The 18817-nt window shown below is 38.6% G+C and overlaps 1 protein-coding gene across 1 annotated transcript in view; it reads right to left on the minus strand.

Annotated features, from left to right (window-relative positions):
* The window catches only part of SLC4A8 (solute carrier family 4 member 8), a 1419216-nt gene that overhangs the window by 66130 nt on the left and 1334269 nt on the right, over positions 1–18817 (minus strand). Inside the window, exons 23-24 of the mRNA XM_044082169.1 lie at positions 16423–16523; positions 670–792 (exon numbers count right to left, since the gene is read on the minus strand). Coding sequence (XP_043938104.1) covers positions 670–792; positions 16423–16523 — 224 coding nt within the window. The remainder of the gene's footprint in view (positions 1–669; positions 793–16422; positions 16524–18817) is intronic.

The raw sequence follows: 18817 nt of genomic DNA on the forward strand, positions 1-18817 counted from the left end.
GTGATCATTACTTGTGCTTGACATCAGCTTCCCTCATCTCCAGAACTGAATGAATCCAGATGGTGTGTGTGTGTGTGTGTGTGTGTGTGTGTGTGTGTGTGTGTGTGTGTGTGTGTGTGCACGTGCATGTGTGCGTGCCTGCGTGTGTGCGCGTGTGTGCGTGCGTGCACGTGCGTGCTTGTGTGTGTATGAATAATGGACGGATAGCTACCTACCGCCTTTTTTTTTTTTTAATTTTTACGTGTTTCCCGTTTATAAAACAATCACAAAAGTTAACACCCTGAATTCAGTACTGACAGAGGACTATAACAGGACATATTTAGTTTTATAAAATATAAATATACCACCACTGTCTAAAAAAACAATATTTTAATGAACTTACCATATACAGCGATCTGGATAAAGAACTCCGATAAGCATTAACAAAGTTGACTATCTGATAAGTGACCTTCAGAAGAAATGCGTTATGCACATACAGTTTGATGAAATAACTTTTTTCCAGTAATACAGCCAATTATAATAATAACATTATAGCCAATTTGGAAGTGTGGAAAATAATGACTCCATATCCTAGCACTGTTCTTACATATAGTAACTACTGGATACTGTGTTAACATATTCATAGCACGTTTGCATATTATACACTCTAATATATCCTGCTGTATATACCTTGGTGGTGCCAGAGTGTTGCTTGCTTCCTTTGTTTTGGACCCATCTGTGTTCATACTAAGTGCTTTCCATACTGTTGTTTTGGACATTTCATCTGATATGTTAATTTCAGATGGATCTCCCCTAGGGCAAATAGAGCAGGTTATTACCCAAGTGATTCTGTGTAGGTACACTTTATTATCAAATAAATGCATATTTAGAAAAGAGAAAAAACAAGAAGAAAATCAACAGAGCAGCCTGACTACATCTGTCCAGGAAATCAGCATAATGATGGGCACATCAGTTGAATAAGGGATCAATGACTATGATACTAAAAACAGATTCTGCACATCATCCTTGGAGCTCATATTTTTTGCTTAGTCCTTCTCAGGGTTGCCAGACGTCCCTATTTGGGTGGGACTGTCCCGAGATCAGCAGCCTGATCCCGAGTCCCGCCCTGCTGGTTTAAATCCTGGGCAGCCTCCGCTTTGGTTTTTTTTTTTTTTTTTGATTGGCCCGTATACCGGCATACGGGCCAATCAAAAATCACTAAACACAGAGCTTCTTGTGTTTAATGCTGAAGTTCCGCATTAAACGAAGCTCCGTGTTTAGTGATTTTTGATTGGCCCGTATGCCAGTATACGGGCCAATCAAAACATTGCAAAACAGAGCTACTTCTGTTTAATGCGGAACTGCCAATGAAATAAAAAATAAACACAGAGCTACTTCTGTTTAATGCGGAACTCTGATGGGGTGGAAGACCTTTTTTTTTTTTTTTTGTTTTCACTTACAGTGAAAGACCTTTTTTTTTAGTCCCTACCTGGCCAGTCGGAAATCTGGCAACCCTGGTCCTACTGGTCACCAGGGGATAGAAGACAATATATCAGCATTAACTTTTTATCTGCCACTTTAAAAACAGTGTGAAGTCAAAAATACTTTGAGTTCTGAGAAACTTTTCTACTCTCAAGACAGGACTTGTACACAAAGATTTACATTTGTTGTTTGAAATGACACCATCTGCTGGCTAAGAAATACATCTATACATGCATTCTGCCTGTCAAAAACCCATGCAATGTCACAGTTATACAGGTACATAAACCAAACACACTTTATCTTGCCATTTCTTAACAAAAAGATGAAACATTACACTAAAAAAAAGAAAATTATTTTATGCAGGAATAAAGCCCTCAACAATATCACTGGAGAGAATTCATAAATGTATTATAATCAACTGCAGTATCCATATTACAGTGACCACCTTCAGGTCAACAATAGCTTCACTTAGTGATCAAATGGGATAATGTTCATTTATAACCTTTGCTGCCACTTGAGGAGTTAAAATTTAGAGAAGTTTGACCAGCAGCTAAACATCCACGTCAACTGCTCCCAGCAGCAGCACCTGAACTTCCTTCTTAATGAAACTATGATTAACCCTGTGACGGACATTCCTTGCAATGAGCTGTTACTGCACCTGGACTAGTGATTGCTTGTTGGAGTTATATTACCCAGCTCTCACTTTCCTGGACACAGATTGACCTGATACTTGTTATTTTTCACTGTCGGTTAAAAGTCCTGCCAAATAATAATCTATTCTTCTTGTTTAACCTAAAACAATGATTTGCTTTCATGCACTCTTCTCTAAAATTATGCATCTCTTTTTTTACCCTGTCTTATTTGACACTATTATTTTACACTTAAGGAAGTGAGAACACTGTGTTCACTAGATAAAACATAAAAAAATCTCTTCAACTCCTAGTAGTTAGGTTCATGATGCTGAAACGTAGAACACTTCTAGCAAAACAAAGGTTCATGATGCTAAAACTTACTGAAACTTAGAAAAAAAAACAAGGTTTCAGGATGCTGAAATTTAACGCTTGAAGCAAAGCAATTAAGGATTCATGATGCTGAAACTTAGAAACCTTGAAGCCATGCAATCGATGGTTCATAATGCTGAAACGTAGAACCCTTGAAGCCATGCAATCAATGGTTCATAATGCTGAAACGTAGAAGCCATGCAATCGATGGTTCATAATGCTGAAACGTAGAACCCTTGAAGCCATGCAATCGATGGTTCATAATGCTGAAATGTAGAACCCTTGATTGTTTTCCTTCATACATATATTATTGCTTTGGCAAGCTTATCACTGACCTCAGATCTCCAGCTTCCTTGTTTTGCTCCATCCTTCGCAGGACTATCACACTGAGGGACATCCTGGCATAATTATTTTACCAGACGAGTCCCCCTGCTATGAGGGAGAAAAGTAGCTGGGGCTGTCATACTGCAGCCAAGCTGAAATGTTTGCTTGAGAGGTCCTGCCTTCTACATGCCAATGTAATTTTTTAGAGGCCAGTGCATGCAATTAGGCATGGTCTAGGAGCATCGCTGCTTCAACCATAGGCATGGATGCTAGCCCAGATCTTCCTGCATACTTGGCTCATGGCCTCTATTCTGTATTACATTCTCCACTGGGGTACATGGAACAGTCCACATTATCAGCAAACCCATCTCTGCCCCTGAAGACTAGCGAGAAAGCACAGTTTCATAATTTTGCTTCCCTCTCTGACAATGCCAGCAAGTGTGAGATACACTACTTGAACTAAGGTCACCTGGGCCATAGTCAAGGCTTTATCTCTTTATGGTAATGGAACTATCGTTTCATTCATTGTTAGAACTACATGCAACCTCACAGTCTGCTAGCAGTTTATGATATTCTGCCAACTTAGAAAAGTCCTAGTTCCACATAGCTGTCAACCTTCCACCTCTAATATGTGGAAGTCTACCTCTCATAAGGTGGAATAATGGACAAGCTGTGGAATATTTACTCACAACTTCAACTAGGAAGCATATGTCATGGTTAATATGTGTTACTTATGCTTTCAAAAAGTTCTTTTGATGAATTAATATTATTTAACATTATTTGCCCCAGATTTCTGTTAAAAATTCTTAGCAATCAATTTATGACAAACCTTTTCATCGCATGGAACAGTGTGGAACATGGAAAGTTTAAGATTCAAAATCAGGAACATTCTTACAAATGAGGTACCTTTGAGAGGTATGTTGGTATCATTAAAATAGTTGCTTAAAAATCAGCAGACAAAAGGAGGACATATATTGCTGTCTGCCAAACTACATACGAAGATCTGTGTGATTTGAGTCTATCTTGCAGATTTGCTAAATACTGAGAAAAAAATTGAACGTGGTAAATTCAGAAAACCATCTATGTTTAATTCACAATTGCACCCCATTACATCTACTTTTGAAATGCAGTATTAATGGAATTTGAAGAACATGAATCAGAAATGTACTCAAAGAAACCTTGAAAATTAATTTATGGAAAAGTCACAGAAAGATGAACAGTAATTATAACAAGGACAGCTAAAGATGATGCAATGGTGGTGGTACAAGATGCTAAGGAGTTATGCTGAAGCTGTGACTGAGCATGTGTCAGATTCTAACTTTTTTTATGTTTATCATATTTCATGTTCTAACTTTAAAGTGAAAGTTAACTGGTATAAAATAGATTCCAAGTATAACTACTAACTTGTCTTTTATGGTGAATCCCTTCATTTTTTACCTTAATTCTACCAATTCTGCCATCACTGTATGTGTTCTCAAAATTCCATCCATCTGTATACAAACCAATTGGACACCCCATTGTAGCAGCTACTAATGGCTTTACAGAATTTCTTTCCATGTATTTGAACTACAGGCTAAGGTCACTGTAACAGCTGTTACTTCAACGCTAAATGATTCCACTGACATTTTAAGAAATGTGGGATATCTAGATTTTGTTAAAGGTTATAACAATTTTCCATAGACATAAAAAAATGCATGTCTATATCACATCAAACAGTTCTTAAGCTATGAAAAATTCTTTAGAAAAATGTCTGTGTGATGAAAAAGAAAATTATTTATTTGGAAGAACCTGATAGGATAGTAACAAAACATATTTTTGGCACATCATCTGTTGGTATATCAGATTAGCGGACCTTGTGTGGAAAGCTAAGAACTGTGGATTGCAGTGCTATGTTGCTGCAGTGAACAGGGAAGAATGGATATGGGTATATAAGTAGATGAGAAAAAGCACCAGGCAGCAGCTTTATATTTAGTATTAGCTCCACATCTGTAAGATGGGGAATCACTGATGCAGGAGAGGCTCAAATTGCATTTGGGAACCATCATTCCTTTAAAACAAAGTCCAGGGTGGAAGAAGAAAAAGCAAAAGGAAGCATGTGAAGAAGAACAAGTAGCAGGACGGGCCAGAACTAGAAGGGAATGGAAATGGAGGGGGATCATGAAGAATGTGGAAAGACAGGAAGAAGGAACACAAGGAGGAAGAACAAAGAAGGGGCTGGAAGGTGATACTGTACAATGCCAGGAAGCTAGAGAAAATGGTGGGGAAACAGTGGATGATACCTGGATCTGACAAAGTAGACACTGCCAGCTTCACAATACACTTACCCAATGCAAAAGATGGGCTAGAATATAATAGTTCAGTATTACTGTATCCTCATTGATGACAGGAAGGGGAAAGCGGGGCATGTGATGCAGTTTATGGAACAATGGCATAACATGAGGTGATGGATGTAGGAGAGGGAACAAGGGAGCAGGATAAAAACAGGATTGGTTAAAAGAGTCAAGTATACTGACAGTCAAACAAAAAAAGGCAGGGGATGGAGATACTAAGCTTAGACTGAAGCACTAGTGATGGTCAAACATTTGAATGATAATGCACACTCTGAAGTAATGTAATTAAAGATCAAGAGAGCAGTATCTCAGGAATTTTTCCTGTTTCTCAGATGCAGAGATTTGCAATTAATATTTTAAGTAGCAGTGGTATGGAAGTGTAGGATTCTATACTAGGGAGAAAGGCTTAGTCTGTTGTAAAAATGCTTGGTCTTTCAAATTTGGATTCTTTTTGACAACTGTTCTTTTGTGATCACACATTAATAATGGTCACAAAACAGCTGAACTACTGACATGGAATCAGAGAAAATGGTGTCTGGTTATTATCTCCTGTCCTCCGGCATGACAGGGATTGGTGGCAATGGAAAATGTCTACCCCAGTTTCACACTAGTCAGTTCCTATCTTCACATAAGAAATCAAAAGGACCCTGGTAATAGCCCTGGATCAGGAAGAATTTGTTCACTTGGTACAAAAAGGCACCAGACACAACATTTTACATTCAGTCCTCATCAGGCCAATTAAAATATTCACAGTGTGGATCAAAGTCGTTAACTGACGACAAAAGCCATGCTAAACTACGGTTTTCAAGTGGGACAACACTCAAGGGGTAACAGCAGCAGAATAGGAGTACAGAAACAGACAAGTAGACTCCAGGCAATTGTGAGTGGAGGTGTGGAAGGAAATATGATGTGAAGAGATGTATGGGGAGACACAATGTGAAATAAACATAAAGCCAGTGTTACTGGATTAACAGGTTAATATGCTAATATCTGTTGCCAGGAATATCACAGAATAGTGGGTTCTGGCTCCATATTTAGTGTCCCGATTCATGTTCTAGTGCTAACACTACAGTGCAGCTTTGGAAGTGTTACACTCCTGAAGTGCTGTTCTTCAGATGTTAAAATGAGGTCCCATTGACAAAGCTGGGGTAACCTAAGTTGATGCCAAAGATTCTATGGCACATATTGAAAAGTGCTTTTTAATTAAAATATTCCTCACTACACCCAAGTTGTAAATTAACAAATCAAAAGATATACAATAAGACAATTCATGCATAGTGTTTATTGACAGTGGCTATAAGTTCAGACTCCTGCACTGATGCTATCAATATCTCTGTGTTTAACAGGACCATCATCATCAACCCCCTTTTTCTCATTTTCTAAATGGGATTGGGATGTTGTGTTAACTGTTGCCATCTCTCTCGATTCAATGCCACAGTCCTGCTTACTTCGACACTCATGCCTGACTGTTGCAGATCTTTCACACAATCCATCCACCTCCTTGCTGGATGCCCTTGTTTCCTCTTGCCTTCTTCTTGTCTGTCCCAAATCTTCTTCATCAGATCAGCTTCTGCTTTTCTGCACATGTGCCTGAATCACCGTAATCTGATCTCTTTGATCTTTTCTGCAATTTGGCTTCTGCTCTTATGTCCTCATTTCTTCATCTGTCCCACAGTGTGCATCCTACCACCCATCTCAGGCACTTCATTTCCATCACCTCTAACTTCCTCATGTGCTCTGCTTTACTGCCGAGGTTTCTGTACCATACAGTAGCACTGGTCACACCACTGTTTTGCAGACCTTACTTTTCAGGTTCTATGGCATTCTTCTGTCATACACTACCCCTTACCCTCTATGCTAGTTGGGTACAGCCCATCTGATTATAACTTTGACGTCTTCATCCAGACTTCCTTCCTCCTCAACCACTCCTCCCAGATTCCCAGATACTTGAACCTGTTTCACTATCTTGCCTTCTAGCTCACTTTCTGTTTCTTCAGATTTCTTCAATTTGCAGTCATTACCACTGTCTTATCTGTACTCAGTTTCATCCCATGTGCCTTCAGTTTTGCATTCCATTCCACTATCCTTTGCTGAAGTTCTTGCTCAGAGTCTGCCTGTAATGCCACATCATCCTCATACAGCAGATTTGTTGATCTGTCCCCTCCAACCTGTACTGCTAATGTAATCAGTCACCAGTATGAACATCAGTGGGCTCACAGCTGAACCCTGATGCAAACCCACTCTCACTGGGAATCTCTCTGTGAGAAAGAACACTGTTCATACTTCGAGTCTGTGTAGTTAGCCTGAACTAATTCTATCAATGTTTCTGGGACTTTGAACCACCACAGGACTGCCTAAATCAACTTTCGTGGGACCTTGTTATATGCTTTCTCCAAGTCTAGGAATGCCCAATTGGACTATTTTCTCATCTCTAACTTCTTCTCAATTATCTGTCGTACTGCAGATATTAGGTCAATTGTGCTGCATACTGATCTGAATCTGAACTGTTCATCTCCCGTCTTACTTTCTGCTACTCTCCATAACTTTCATGCAATGTAACAGGAGTTTGATAACTCTGTACTATCTACAGTTGTGGATGCCCCCTTTGTTCTTGTACAATGGCACGAGTTCATAGGTTCATAGGTAGGTACTAGGCTATCGGCCCAAGGGCCTACGTAAGCCTAGCCAGCAAGGTTCCATAGTTTACGCCACCCAAGAAAGTTATTTTCCTGTGCCACTGTCCAGCAGAGCCACAGAAGTGATCCCCGGGGTGTATTTCCTATTTCCCATCCACTCATCAAGATTTTTCTTGAAGAGTGCTAATGAAGAACTTTGCTTGACATAGATGGGTAGCTTGTTCCAGACTATTATAGTGAGAAAACACAAGTTTATCCAGTACGAAATGGCAGCATATACTCACAAAGTCCATTAAACAACCAAACAACGTAATGATGAAAATTTTTTCTTCTTTAATCCAAGATAAAAGTATAAAATGAGCGCTTTCGCGTATGTACCATACGCTTCATCAGATTTCATTAGTTTGCTCAAAGAGCTTAGTTTAAATAGTGTATGCTTTGTATCCAATTAAGATAATTAACTCATTCATTAGAAAAACCTTCAAGTTTTAAAGTCATAACTGACTTTTCACATAGTGTTATGTATATAAAATAAAATATCACAATAAATCCTGACTTATCACCATTTTAAACATTCTTGAGTTAATACAACATGCTATAAAACCTATATGAAACGAAGATGGGACATGTAGATATATGCAGCTTATCTCTTATACATAGAGCCAAGCTAACTTTCAAGAAATAAAATGACGTATAAAACAAAGTTAAGCGTAGGCTACTGTGCTACAGGTCGGACTAAAACTAATGATTATATTGTTCATCTATTAAATTAAAGTGCTATGTGCTCAGACCTTACCAACTTATATGTGAATCTTAATGACTATATATATAAATATAAATATATTAAAATAATATATAAAAAATATATATAAAATATAAATGTGTTACCTCAGCTGTGTAACATAGCATCATATATAAAATACAATGAATGATATGTTACTTTTCATGCTTCAAAGTTGGTTTCAAAGGAACATACTGGTTTAATCCTGCTATGGCTCGGACTAAAGACTAAAACGTTATATTGTTCATCTATTAAATTAAAGTGCTATGTGCTCAAACCTTACCAATCTATATATAGATCTTAATAACTATATATATGAATGTAAGTATATTAAAATGATGTATAAAATATGTATAAAATATAAATATGTTACATCCACTGTGTAACATAACATCATAAATAAAATACAATGAATGATATGTTACTTTCTATTTTTTAAAACTGGTTTCAAAGGAACATACTGGTTTAATCCTGGGGGATAATGTGCTCTCATTTTTAATATCCATTGTAGTTCCTTTTGTTCTAATATACTTACTAAGTCACCCCCTCTATTGCTATTGTCAACAATTTGTAAAACCCTAAATTTAAAACTATGTTTCTCATATTCAATTATATGCTTTGCCAAAGCATTGGCTTCATTACTTTTCTTGATATCGTATATGTGATTGTATATTCTTTTTTTGAAGTTTCTCTTAGTGAGCCCTATGTAAAATGCCGAACAATGTTCACAAGTAGCCAAATAAATAACATTGCAAGTATCACATGATGCATAGAATCTAGGTGCAAATGAATAATTCATGGTTGGATGCACATACATTTGTACTTCTGTAATATACTTACACATACTACAGTGTTTACATGCAAATGTGCCCAAATTCATATTGGGCTCTATAGTCATTGTTGCCTTCCTAATATGTGTTTTGCATAATAATCTCTTAAGATTCTTGCTGTTCCGATAGGTGAAACTAGGAGTTTCACCTACTAATTTCAGCGTTCTGTCATCTACTGTTAACACTTGCCAATGATCACCTATAATCTTTTTGATCTTTTTATTATCATTGGTGAAAGTGGTTACAAAATGAACTTTTTCTTGGTACTTTGAAAATATTTTTTTATTATAACACTGATGACTATTTCCTACTTCTAATATATTCACACTATCTGTTGTTCTAACCACTTGATTTCTAATTCCTTTAACCAATGTTTTATTGTAACCCCTCTGCAAAAACAAATCTTCCATTTTATCTGCTTGAAATTTAAGATCCTGATTTTCTTTGCAAATTCTATTCAATCTCATAAACTGGCTTTTTATAATGCCATTAAAAACATACCTCGGATGCATGCTATCAAAGCTGAGCAATGCATTTTTCCAACATTCTTTTCTGTATAACGTGGAAATAATTTTCCCATTACTAATTTTTAGATTTAGATCTAAAAAATTCACCTCTGTATATGATGCCTCCATTGTAAACTTTAGAAAACTAGATGTACTCTCTAGATGTTTCATAAAGCTTTCAAATTGTTCTAATGTGCCTTCCCAAATGATTAAGATATCATCCACAAATCTAGTATATAGTAATATTTTTTTATATAAGTCATTATTAAACAAATGTTCTCTTTCCCAAAAATTGACCACCAAATTTGCATAAGTATTAGCGCAGGGTGTGCCCATGGCAACACCCCACTTCTGCAAATACATTTGTTCTAAGAATGAAAAACTTGTGTTTTCTCACTATAATTTTCGCTGGCTTTGACAAGTTTCCAGCGTGAGGTGAACAGTTTTATTGACTATTTTGTTCCAGACTATAGGAAGTCTCTGGGACAGGAATCTATCCCTCCAGCATGTCCTGTTTATTGTGGCGACAAGGTTTAGGTCCCTAGAGCGTGTAGCTCGGAGGGATTGGGATTTCTTTAGGTGTAGCATGTCCAACAGCTCTGGGTTTGACATAGCTTTATATGTTAGGCAGAGATCACCTCGGAGTAGGCGATATGCTACGAAGTAAAGCTGGAGTTTTTTGAGGCGGTCAGTGTAGGGCATTTGTTTGAGGCCAGTAATCCTCTTTGTGAGGTACTTCTGTTGTCTTTCCAGCTGCTGCAGATGTCTTGTGAGGTACATTTCAAAAGGGGCATTGTACTCTATAATGGGTCTAATGAGTGACGAGTAGAGGGGAACAATGACCTCTTTTTTCCTGGATGAGAACCCTTTTATGATGAGGTGTGCAACGTAGAAGGACTTCCTGACTACTGTGGCGATGTGACTATCAAAGGAGAGACTACTGTCCACCTGTGTCCCAAGGTCTCTTATCACGCATTCAGTGTTAAGTAGATTGCTGCCTATGTGGTAGTTCATGGGTACAGAGTTTTTACCAAAGGGGATGACACTGCACTTTTTGGCATTGAGCTTGAGGCCTATGCTTATTGTCTACTCATCTGAGATATGTCTTTCTCTCCACACTGCTATGAGTATCCCCAGCAACCATTTCTCCCTTATCTCACCCAGCATCTTTATTATATCTGCTATGACCTCATCTGAGCCTGCTGCTTTCCCTGACCTCAGTTTCCTTAGTGCTGGTTTTACTTCTTTTATGGTGGGCTCCTCCTCTTATCTCACTGTAGGCTGTGTCTGAGGCAGTACAGCTTCTGTGAGGTTTTCTTCATTTAGAAGCTGCTGGAAGTACTCCTTCCATCAACCTTTGATGTCCTGAGGACTGGTGAGCAGGTTATTGCTGGCATCCCTTATGAAGGGCGTCTGACTATCATCTTTATCTTTCTGTCTTTGCCTTGCAACATAATATAGTTTCTTTGTGCCACCTACTGAGTCACTTTCTAGAAGCTGGTAGAGTGCCTCTGATGCCCTCTTCTTTGCTTATTGCAACTCCTTTCTTTGCCTTTTTGTTAGCCAACCAATTGTCTTTTTTAGCCTGGTCCGTGTTTCCTATCTTCCACTTTTTCCTGCACTCCTCCTTTCTTTTAATGACTTCCTGGACTTCTGCATTCCACCACCAGCTTTCCTTATATACCTTTCTTCCATACCTGGTTTATACACATATCTGTTCTGTAGTTCTCACACATGCTATTTTGAGGCTCTGCCTCTCTTCTTCAACTCCATCTATTTCCTCTTCTTCTTCTTCTTGGGGTGCTAGACTACTGAGTAATTCCTTGAACTGTTGTACTTTCTCTCCCTTCAACTTTCAGGTCTTCAGCAAGGTCTCTGTTGGCCATACAGCCTTTTCTGACCACTGCTTGTAAATGATTGTGGCAGTCACTGATTCTACCCCACTCCATTTTTCGTACTAGGAGGAAGTCTACCTGAGTTGCATGTTGGCCACTCTTTTATGTGATCTTGTGACTGTCTCTCTTTCTGAACCATGTGTTGGCTACTAACATGCCATTTGCCAGATAGAAATCTAGAATGGCCTCTCCTTCTGTATTCCTGTTGCTCCATCCATGTGGACTCAGGCAGTCCTCATATCCTGTTCTGTCTGACCCAATATGTACATTCAGTTCACCCATTATCAACACCAATTCCTGTTTTCCTGCTTTATTAGGTTATTAGGTTCTAACTATCACAACTCTGCTGGTTTAGACACATATCTGTTCTGTAGTTCTCACACATGCTATTTTGAAGCTCTGCATCTCTTCTTCAACTCTATCTATTTCCTCCTTTTCTTGGGGTGCTACCCTTACACAGGACTCTGACTGCCATGAGATTATCATCAATTCTAATGACATCCCTCACTGCCTTCTGAAGCCTCTCTCTCACCACAATTCCCACACCATTTCTAGCCCCTCCTCCTGCTGAGTAGTAGATTCTGGATCCCAAGCCAAATGGCTTTGTTGCATTGGCCTTCCAACTTGTCTCTTGGATACTTAGGATGTCCAACTTCCTCCATACCATCATGTCATCCATTTTTAAGCTCCATCCTGTCAATGAACCTAAACTAAGTGTAGTAATTCTTAGTTCATGTTTGGCAGGCTAATTGGTTTTATGTCCAGCTTTTGCTCAACAGAGCTATCCAAGGTAACCCAGGCTGGGCAACTGGACAACATCCGGGAGGGAGCTTATTGACCTAGGGCTGCTGGGCTTTGTGGCGGGTACACACTGTCCAATAGGGACACAATTACCTCTCCCACTGTTAGCATGGGTCACTGGTATAGGTCGGAGTAGGCAAGGTCCTCAACCCACTTATCACTGGCAAATACCCATGCCCATTTTGGCCACATTAATCAACATGACCAAATCACCTTGAGCCATATTTTACACCATCGAGTGGCTAGTACTGCCATGGTGTGCAGTCTGTGATCCACATTTTCCTATCTTGAGGATACTGTGCACCACAGCAGATGCCCAAAGTGGTTGGTGTGTACAACTCTTTCCTCCCTATAGGGCACCATGTAGAGTCTGTGCTGCTACTCACACACCACTCATTGCTGAGTCTGAGATGGAAACACTCAGTATGTTTTTCTGAGGTGGGAGGAACCCCACAGAGATACAGGGAGAACATGCAAACTGCAAGCAGGCATTGCTCAAAGGTCAGGGAGGTAAATACCTTAACCATTATGCCAACTGGTTTAACAGAATGAGCATTACGGAATTCAACTCCATCTTTTGGTACCCATTATAAGCAATGGCTGATTGACTTTAAGGGTATACAGTAACTGCACACTGCTGCTTTGAGTAATAACCATGTCATGCAACTCCTAATGTGCTCTACACTACCTAGCTAAAGTTCCGAGTTATAATCAAAGGCTCTCCAAGATTTCAACCACCTCAGATCAAACCCAGTGCCTTTCAGTGCAACATTACCAACATTAATTGAAGTTTGATGAGAATCGTTTTGTGTGAAAACAGTCACACAAAATGTTCAAAACAGAGAGTTGATAGGATTGGCCTGGGGGATAGGATTAAGAGGTTGATAACTATCTCTCTAATCCAGGGTGAAGGATTTGGGAAATTTTACCTTATAGATCACCTCTCAAAGGGGGTGGTGAAATGTCCAGCACCTGGCAGGAGGATATAAGTGCTACATGCTAATTTCATTCCACAGACAGTTCCATAGTTAGGGATCTTCTTCAGATGTTGCATTGATAATGTCTTTGAGTTCCTCTACCAAAGCTTCCCAACAAAGCCCTTGCTTTTTTGGAACTAAAAACAGATTAAAAGGATGTACACTTCCCAAAGAGTCAGTGGGTATATCTGGTGAAGGATCACATCTGGGACTGTCCAAAAAAGAACAAATAAGGGATTCAGGCCTGAAGCAGAGGAAATATTTTCAGAATGGGGGTAAATGTTGAATCACCAACACTGAGTCTTTCCTTCCCAAGTTTTGAGGCACTATGCTACCAGTTGTTAAAAACTAATAAAACTAAAAAACACATCTTGCTGTTATCTTTAAAACATATCAGCCTTTAAAGATATAAATAGTAACAAATAGCTCTATTAGCAGTCATCACTCTAAAGGTTTTATTCATTTTATTTAATTTCTTTATTTAGATTTGTTTACCAGAGTAATGCACTGATCAGTATTGACCAATGTCAGGCTCAGCCTAGGTTGATACTAAATAGTTTGGTACACAGGTAAGAGACATAGTCACTTACTAGTAAATATAGCATTAGCCACAAGCATTTAAAGAGCAATAATAAAGTTCTTTAGTCGAAATAAACAAGTCAAAGAATTCATTTTTCAAGTAAATATGCAAACAGTTAGAACTTGCACCAGAAATTGAAAAAAAATAAATATTGTAAATTTATATAATGTAACTGCAGTACTACATTTTCTGCAGAATATTCAGGCCTATACATATATTCGGTTTTGCAGGGGCCTAGTGAAAGAGTAGCCATAAGATGGGGCCAAGCTCGTATCCATTGCTGCTTCACATTTCATCAATACATGTGGCCATGAAACAGGAAAAGAGAATGATTATGGCAATTTCACAAAAAAATGAGGCAGTGGGACCTGAACCAAGAAAGAAGTACAGAGCTTCTACACCAGTGTTATTAAGAATACTGGTGTGCAACAAATTAACATCTATGGCAATCCAGAAATAGTTATTAGACCATATAAACCATTATGTTTTCTTAATACATGCCTGGCTCCATTGAGCAGAGGGATAACACTCTAACTTTTACCCAGACAACCAGGGTTCAATTAGTGGTTCGTGCACTGGAAGAGCCAGGCAGGGAAGGAAAGGAGGGAAGGGGCTTGGCCTGCTCACCTCTTATATAAAAGCAGTACAAACGACAAAAACTGTTAAAAACAAAAAAACAGCAGAACGGCAATACACTCCTTTTCAAAAATGTATTGCGTAAGCGCTTTCATTTAGACCAATATCCAAACTTCTTCAGACATTGTTTTGCTGAATGCAAAAGTTTTTATACACAACTAATTCATTAATTAAAAATGTCATCAGCTCAATCAACTCATGGAAATGCAATAAAATATTAAAGCTATACACTCTAAAAATCATCGTTAAAAATAATGCATTCAAATTCAATATATCTTAATAATGAATCATTCAATACTAAGAAGAAACAAATAATTAAAACTTACAAAAAAACAACCAAAGGACTAACACACCATTGTATACTGGCCTCAATGAGTATGCTTCCATTATGTGCACTTTGAAACTTAAACAATTAGACAGGTGAATGTCACCTGAACACCAAAAGTATAAAATATGGATTACGCTTACGCAATAAATTTTTGAGAAGGAGAGTATTGTCGTTCTGCTGTTTTTTGTTTTTTTGTTTCTGCTCACCTCTTATGGAAGTGAGAGTGGTTTGCCCACACTCAGAGCTTAGGGGCACACTGGGCGGTGTGATTTCCCTGTTACAGACAGGGGAACCACTGACTGGATCATGCTGGGAGGTGCAGGTCTGCTTTTAGGCAATGCCGCTTAAGTGAGGGGATGGCCTCCACAAATAGCCTAACGAATGCTGGTGAAACTAAGCAGAAAATAATGAACCACCCCAATGGTTTTCTGAATGATGGCCCCATGCAGTCTGACTCTCACCCTAGTGATGAGGAACCACTAATCATCAGCTCATCAGATGTCACCAGCTTCTCTTCTAGTTCAGTGGGTCTACAAGACTCACCTTAGCCTCCCCTGGGTTTATCCTGACCTAACACCTTAGGGTGGTAAGGAGATCGATGATGCTGGTACAGCATCATGCTGTTGTCATGGAGTATGCTCTAATTTGCTACCACCCAGAGGCAGCCTTGCATGCTCTGCAATTACTGCTTGCAATAGATGCACGTGAATTTAAGCACATGTGCAACAACCTGAGGGGTATACAGTTTGTAGCATGGATAATACTTCTATCATAGCTAGCCTAGGCAGCCTCCATTGCCCCATGATGGGCAAGGCAGCATCAGCTGCTCACTCCTATACTACCTCTAGTCCATTCCTTCCAAAACATATGCTGCCAGTCAAACCTGGGTCATCTGAGGCCCAACGGGATTTATCCCTTTGCACTATAGGGCTGGATTACAGAGTAACAAAAGTTAAATGTTTTTTGTGGCGGGGGAAATGGTATTATCTTAATTTTGGAAGTACTTCTATACCACATGAGTGTGTGTGTGTGTGTGTGTGTGTGTGTGTGTGTGTGTGTGTGTGTGTGTGTGTGTGTGTGTGTGTGTGTGTGTGTGTGTGTGTGTGTGTGTGTGTGTGTGTGTGCGTGTGTGTGTTTATTTGTGTGTTTGGGAGTGTTGGAATATATGTCTATATTTTGAGAACTACATATGTATTTGCATTTCTACTGCATATGTTACACACACACACACACACACACACACACACACACACACACACACACACACGCACGCACACATGCATACGCACACATGCACACACATGAACTCTGCATTCTACTTGCTGTTGACTCTCACCTAGTGATGGTCTGTTTTCCTGGAACATTCAGTAAAGTTCTGTTTTCGAGTGGTATCTGGCTCAACTTTTCATTTTCAATTTCAGTCATTTTTTCATCTTCCTGTGAAGTATAAATGGAAAACAGAGAGAAGATAAAGAAAAAAAAATGTAATTTGGTGGATTCAAAATATTTTTCTTTTAAAAGAAAAAAATGCTTCCTTTCTTAGTCTGTAAGTCCATATACCTCTTTCAATTAAATACATGTCTATTTTAGTTTGCTAAGTAAATAGGTCCAAGTAACCCAAAGGCTGATTTTAGGCAAAATGCCAAGATGAAATAAATAGACTAGAGGAAATTTTTTCCAAGGCATTTTTTCAGAATTTCCCATGGTCAGGGCAGGTAGTTAAATAGGTGAATATACTCATAAGTGATATGTGGAAGATGTTGAAAAATGGAGGCAAATCTAGAGTTGAATTTGCCACAAATCCTCAAAAGCTGTTAACTTCAAAGTAGGACAGCCTGAAGCAATTGCTTTTTACAGGTGGCAAGAGTACCCCCTGTATCCCACACCACACACACAAACACACACACACATATATATATATATATATATATATATATATATATATATATAGAGAGAGAGAGAGATGGATATATATATATATATATATATATATAGAGAGAGAGAGAGAGATGGATATATATATATATATATATATATATATATATATATATATATATATATATATATATATATTTGTCTCTCATAAGTGTGAACACAGAAAGAATGATTATTTTAGATTGAAAAACTAAACCCCACCATGGGTGGGGGGGGGCTACACCAATAACACCCTCCCTGCAAATTACATATAACTTCTCTGAAACTGCACAACAGTAGGGTAAGGGCAAATTCCCTGACCCTGCTGGCAAAAACTCCATAGAAAAGAATGTTCAATCACAAGAGCTTTTGCCCTTATTCATAGGTTTCAAAAGCATTTGCTCATGTGAGTGTTCGCTGTTCTGACCTACAACCATATATATATATATATATATATATATATATATATATATATATATATATATATATAAAGATACACACATACACACAAAATAGATATATATATATATATATATATATATATATATATATATATGATATAGATATAGATATATACAGATACATACACATGGGCTAATTGGAATGTGGTGGAGTTGTATTATGACAGGTCATGACTATTGCCTGTGATCAAACAACAGATGGGAGTCATTCAGTTTCATCTACAAATTACCTCACCCATATTTTCTGACTATGTTATTGACTATATACACCGCCAGCATCTGATTGCAATGAACAAGGCAAGCCTTGGGTGATATGGAGTCTTAGACACAGGACTCCATGGGTCCCCATTGCACCGTGGTCACCCCTGCACCTCTCCAGTGCCCCGTTTTTCTCTCATCCTGGTGCCATACCACCCAGATACATTACTACTTCCTTGTTTTTCTTCACTCCTTGTCTTTCTTTTTAGCCTTTCCCCTTCCTTTTAACAAAGCCTAACTGGACAACATTCCACTTTAATAAGCTTAGATGAAGTACCTGAATTAAGCATGAGGTCTGGGGGTCACTAGATCTCCAGAAGTCGTAGGGTCCTAGATGCTCTGAGGTGTATCATAGAGCTTTCTTTCAACCTTTTGCTCCAATGATTGTCTGAAAAAATATTATGAGTAATGAAAGAAATGTAGTCTTATTTTTCATTTCAAGAAAAAAATCTGTTGTGTCTAAAACTTAATGTTTAAAGCTAACAAAATGTTCCCCAATAAACTGAGAGGGCAAATGCTTGTAAGGATATATAAATCCTATCTAGGAATACTGCCTGCCTTTCTACCTCTCAAAAAAGTTATCTTCTATGTACCTTTCTGCTGTCATATTATTAGGATGAAAGTAAACGCAGATATGGCCAGAGTCATATATTATCCAGCTAAGGGTCTGGGAGTTCCCGCAACCTTCCCTCAGGAAATACCATCAAATATAACTCCCCCTACTATCACTAGGGAAGAGGTCCTTAATGCTCTCTCTAACACCAAGAACACTGCATCAATGGTCTCAGACAATATTCCAGGATGCCTTCTAAATAGCATGAAATGTGACCTATCAGGGCTTCTGGAATTACGATTTAACTGTAGCCTCCAAACAGGCTTCATGCCTCATGAATGGAAAAAAGTAACAGTCATCCCTCTGCACAAAGGTGGGCCATCTACAGACCCTGGAATCTACAGACCCACAAGTCTCACTAGTCTTATATGTAAGGCCATGGAAAGAATTATCATGGAGATGATCAACAGAGATATAGTAAACCTCTAGGCACTGGACTCAACCCAGTTTGATTTTGTCAAGGGCAGGTCATGCCTATTTAGCCT

This window comes from Protopterus annectens, chromosome 9.part0 (assembly GCF_019279795.1).
Source record: "Protopterus annectens isolate FY-2018-M chromosome 9.part0, PAN1.0, whole genome shotgun sequence".
NCBI classification, from domain to species: Eukaryota; Metazoa; Chordata; order Ceratodontiformes; family Protopteridae; genus Protopterus; species Protopterus annectens.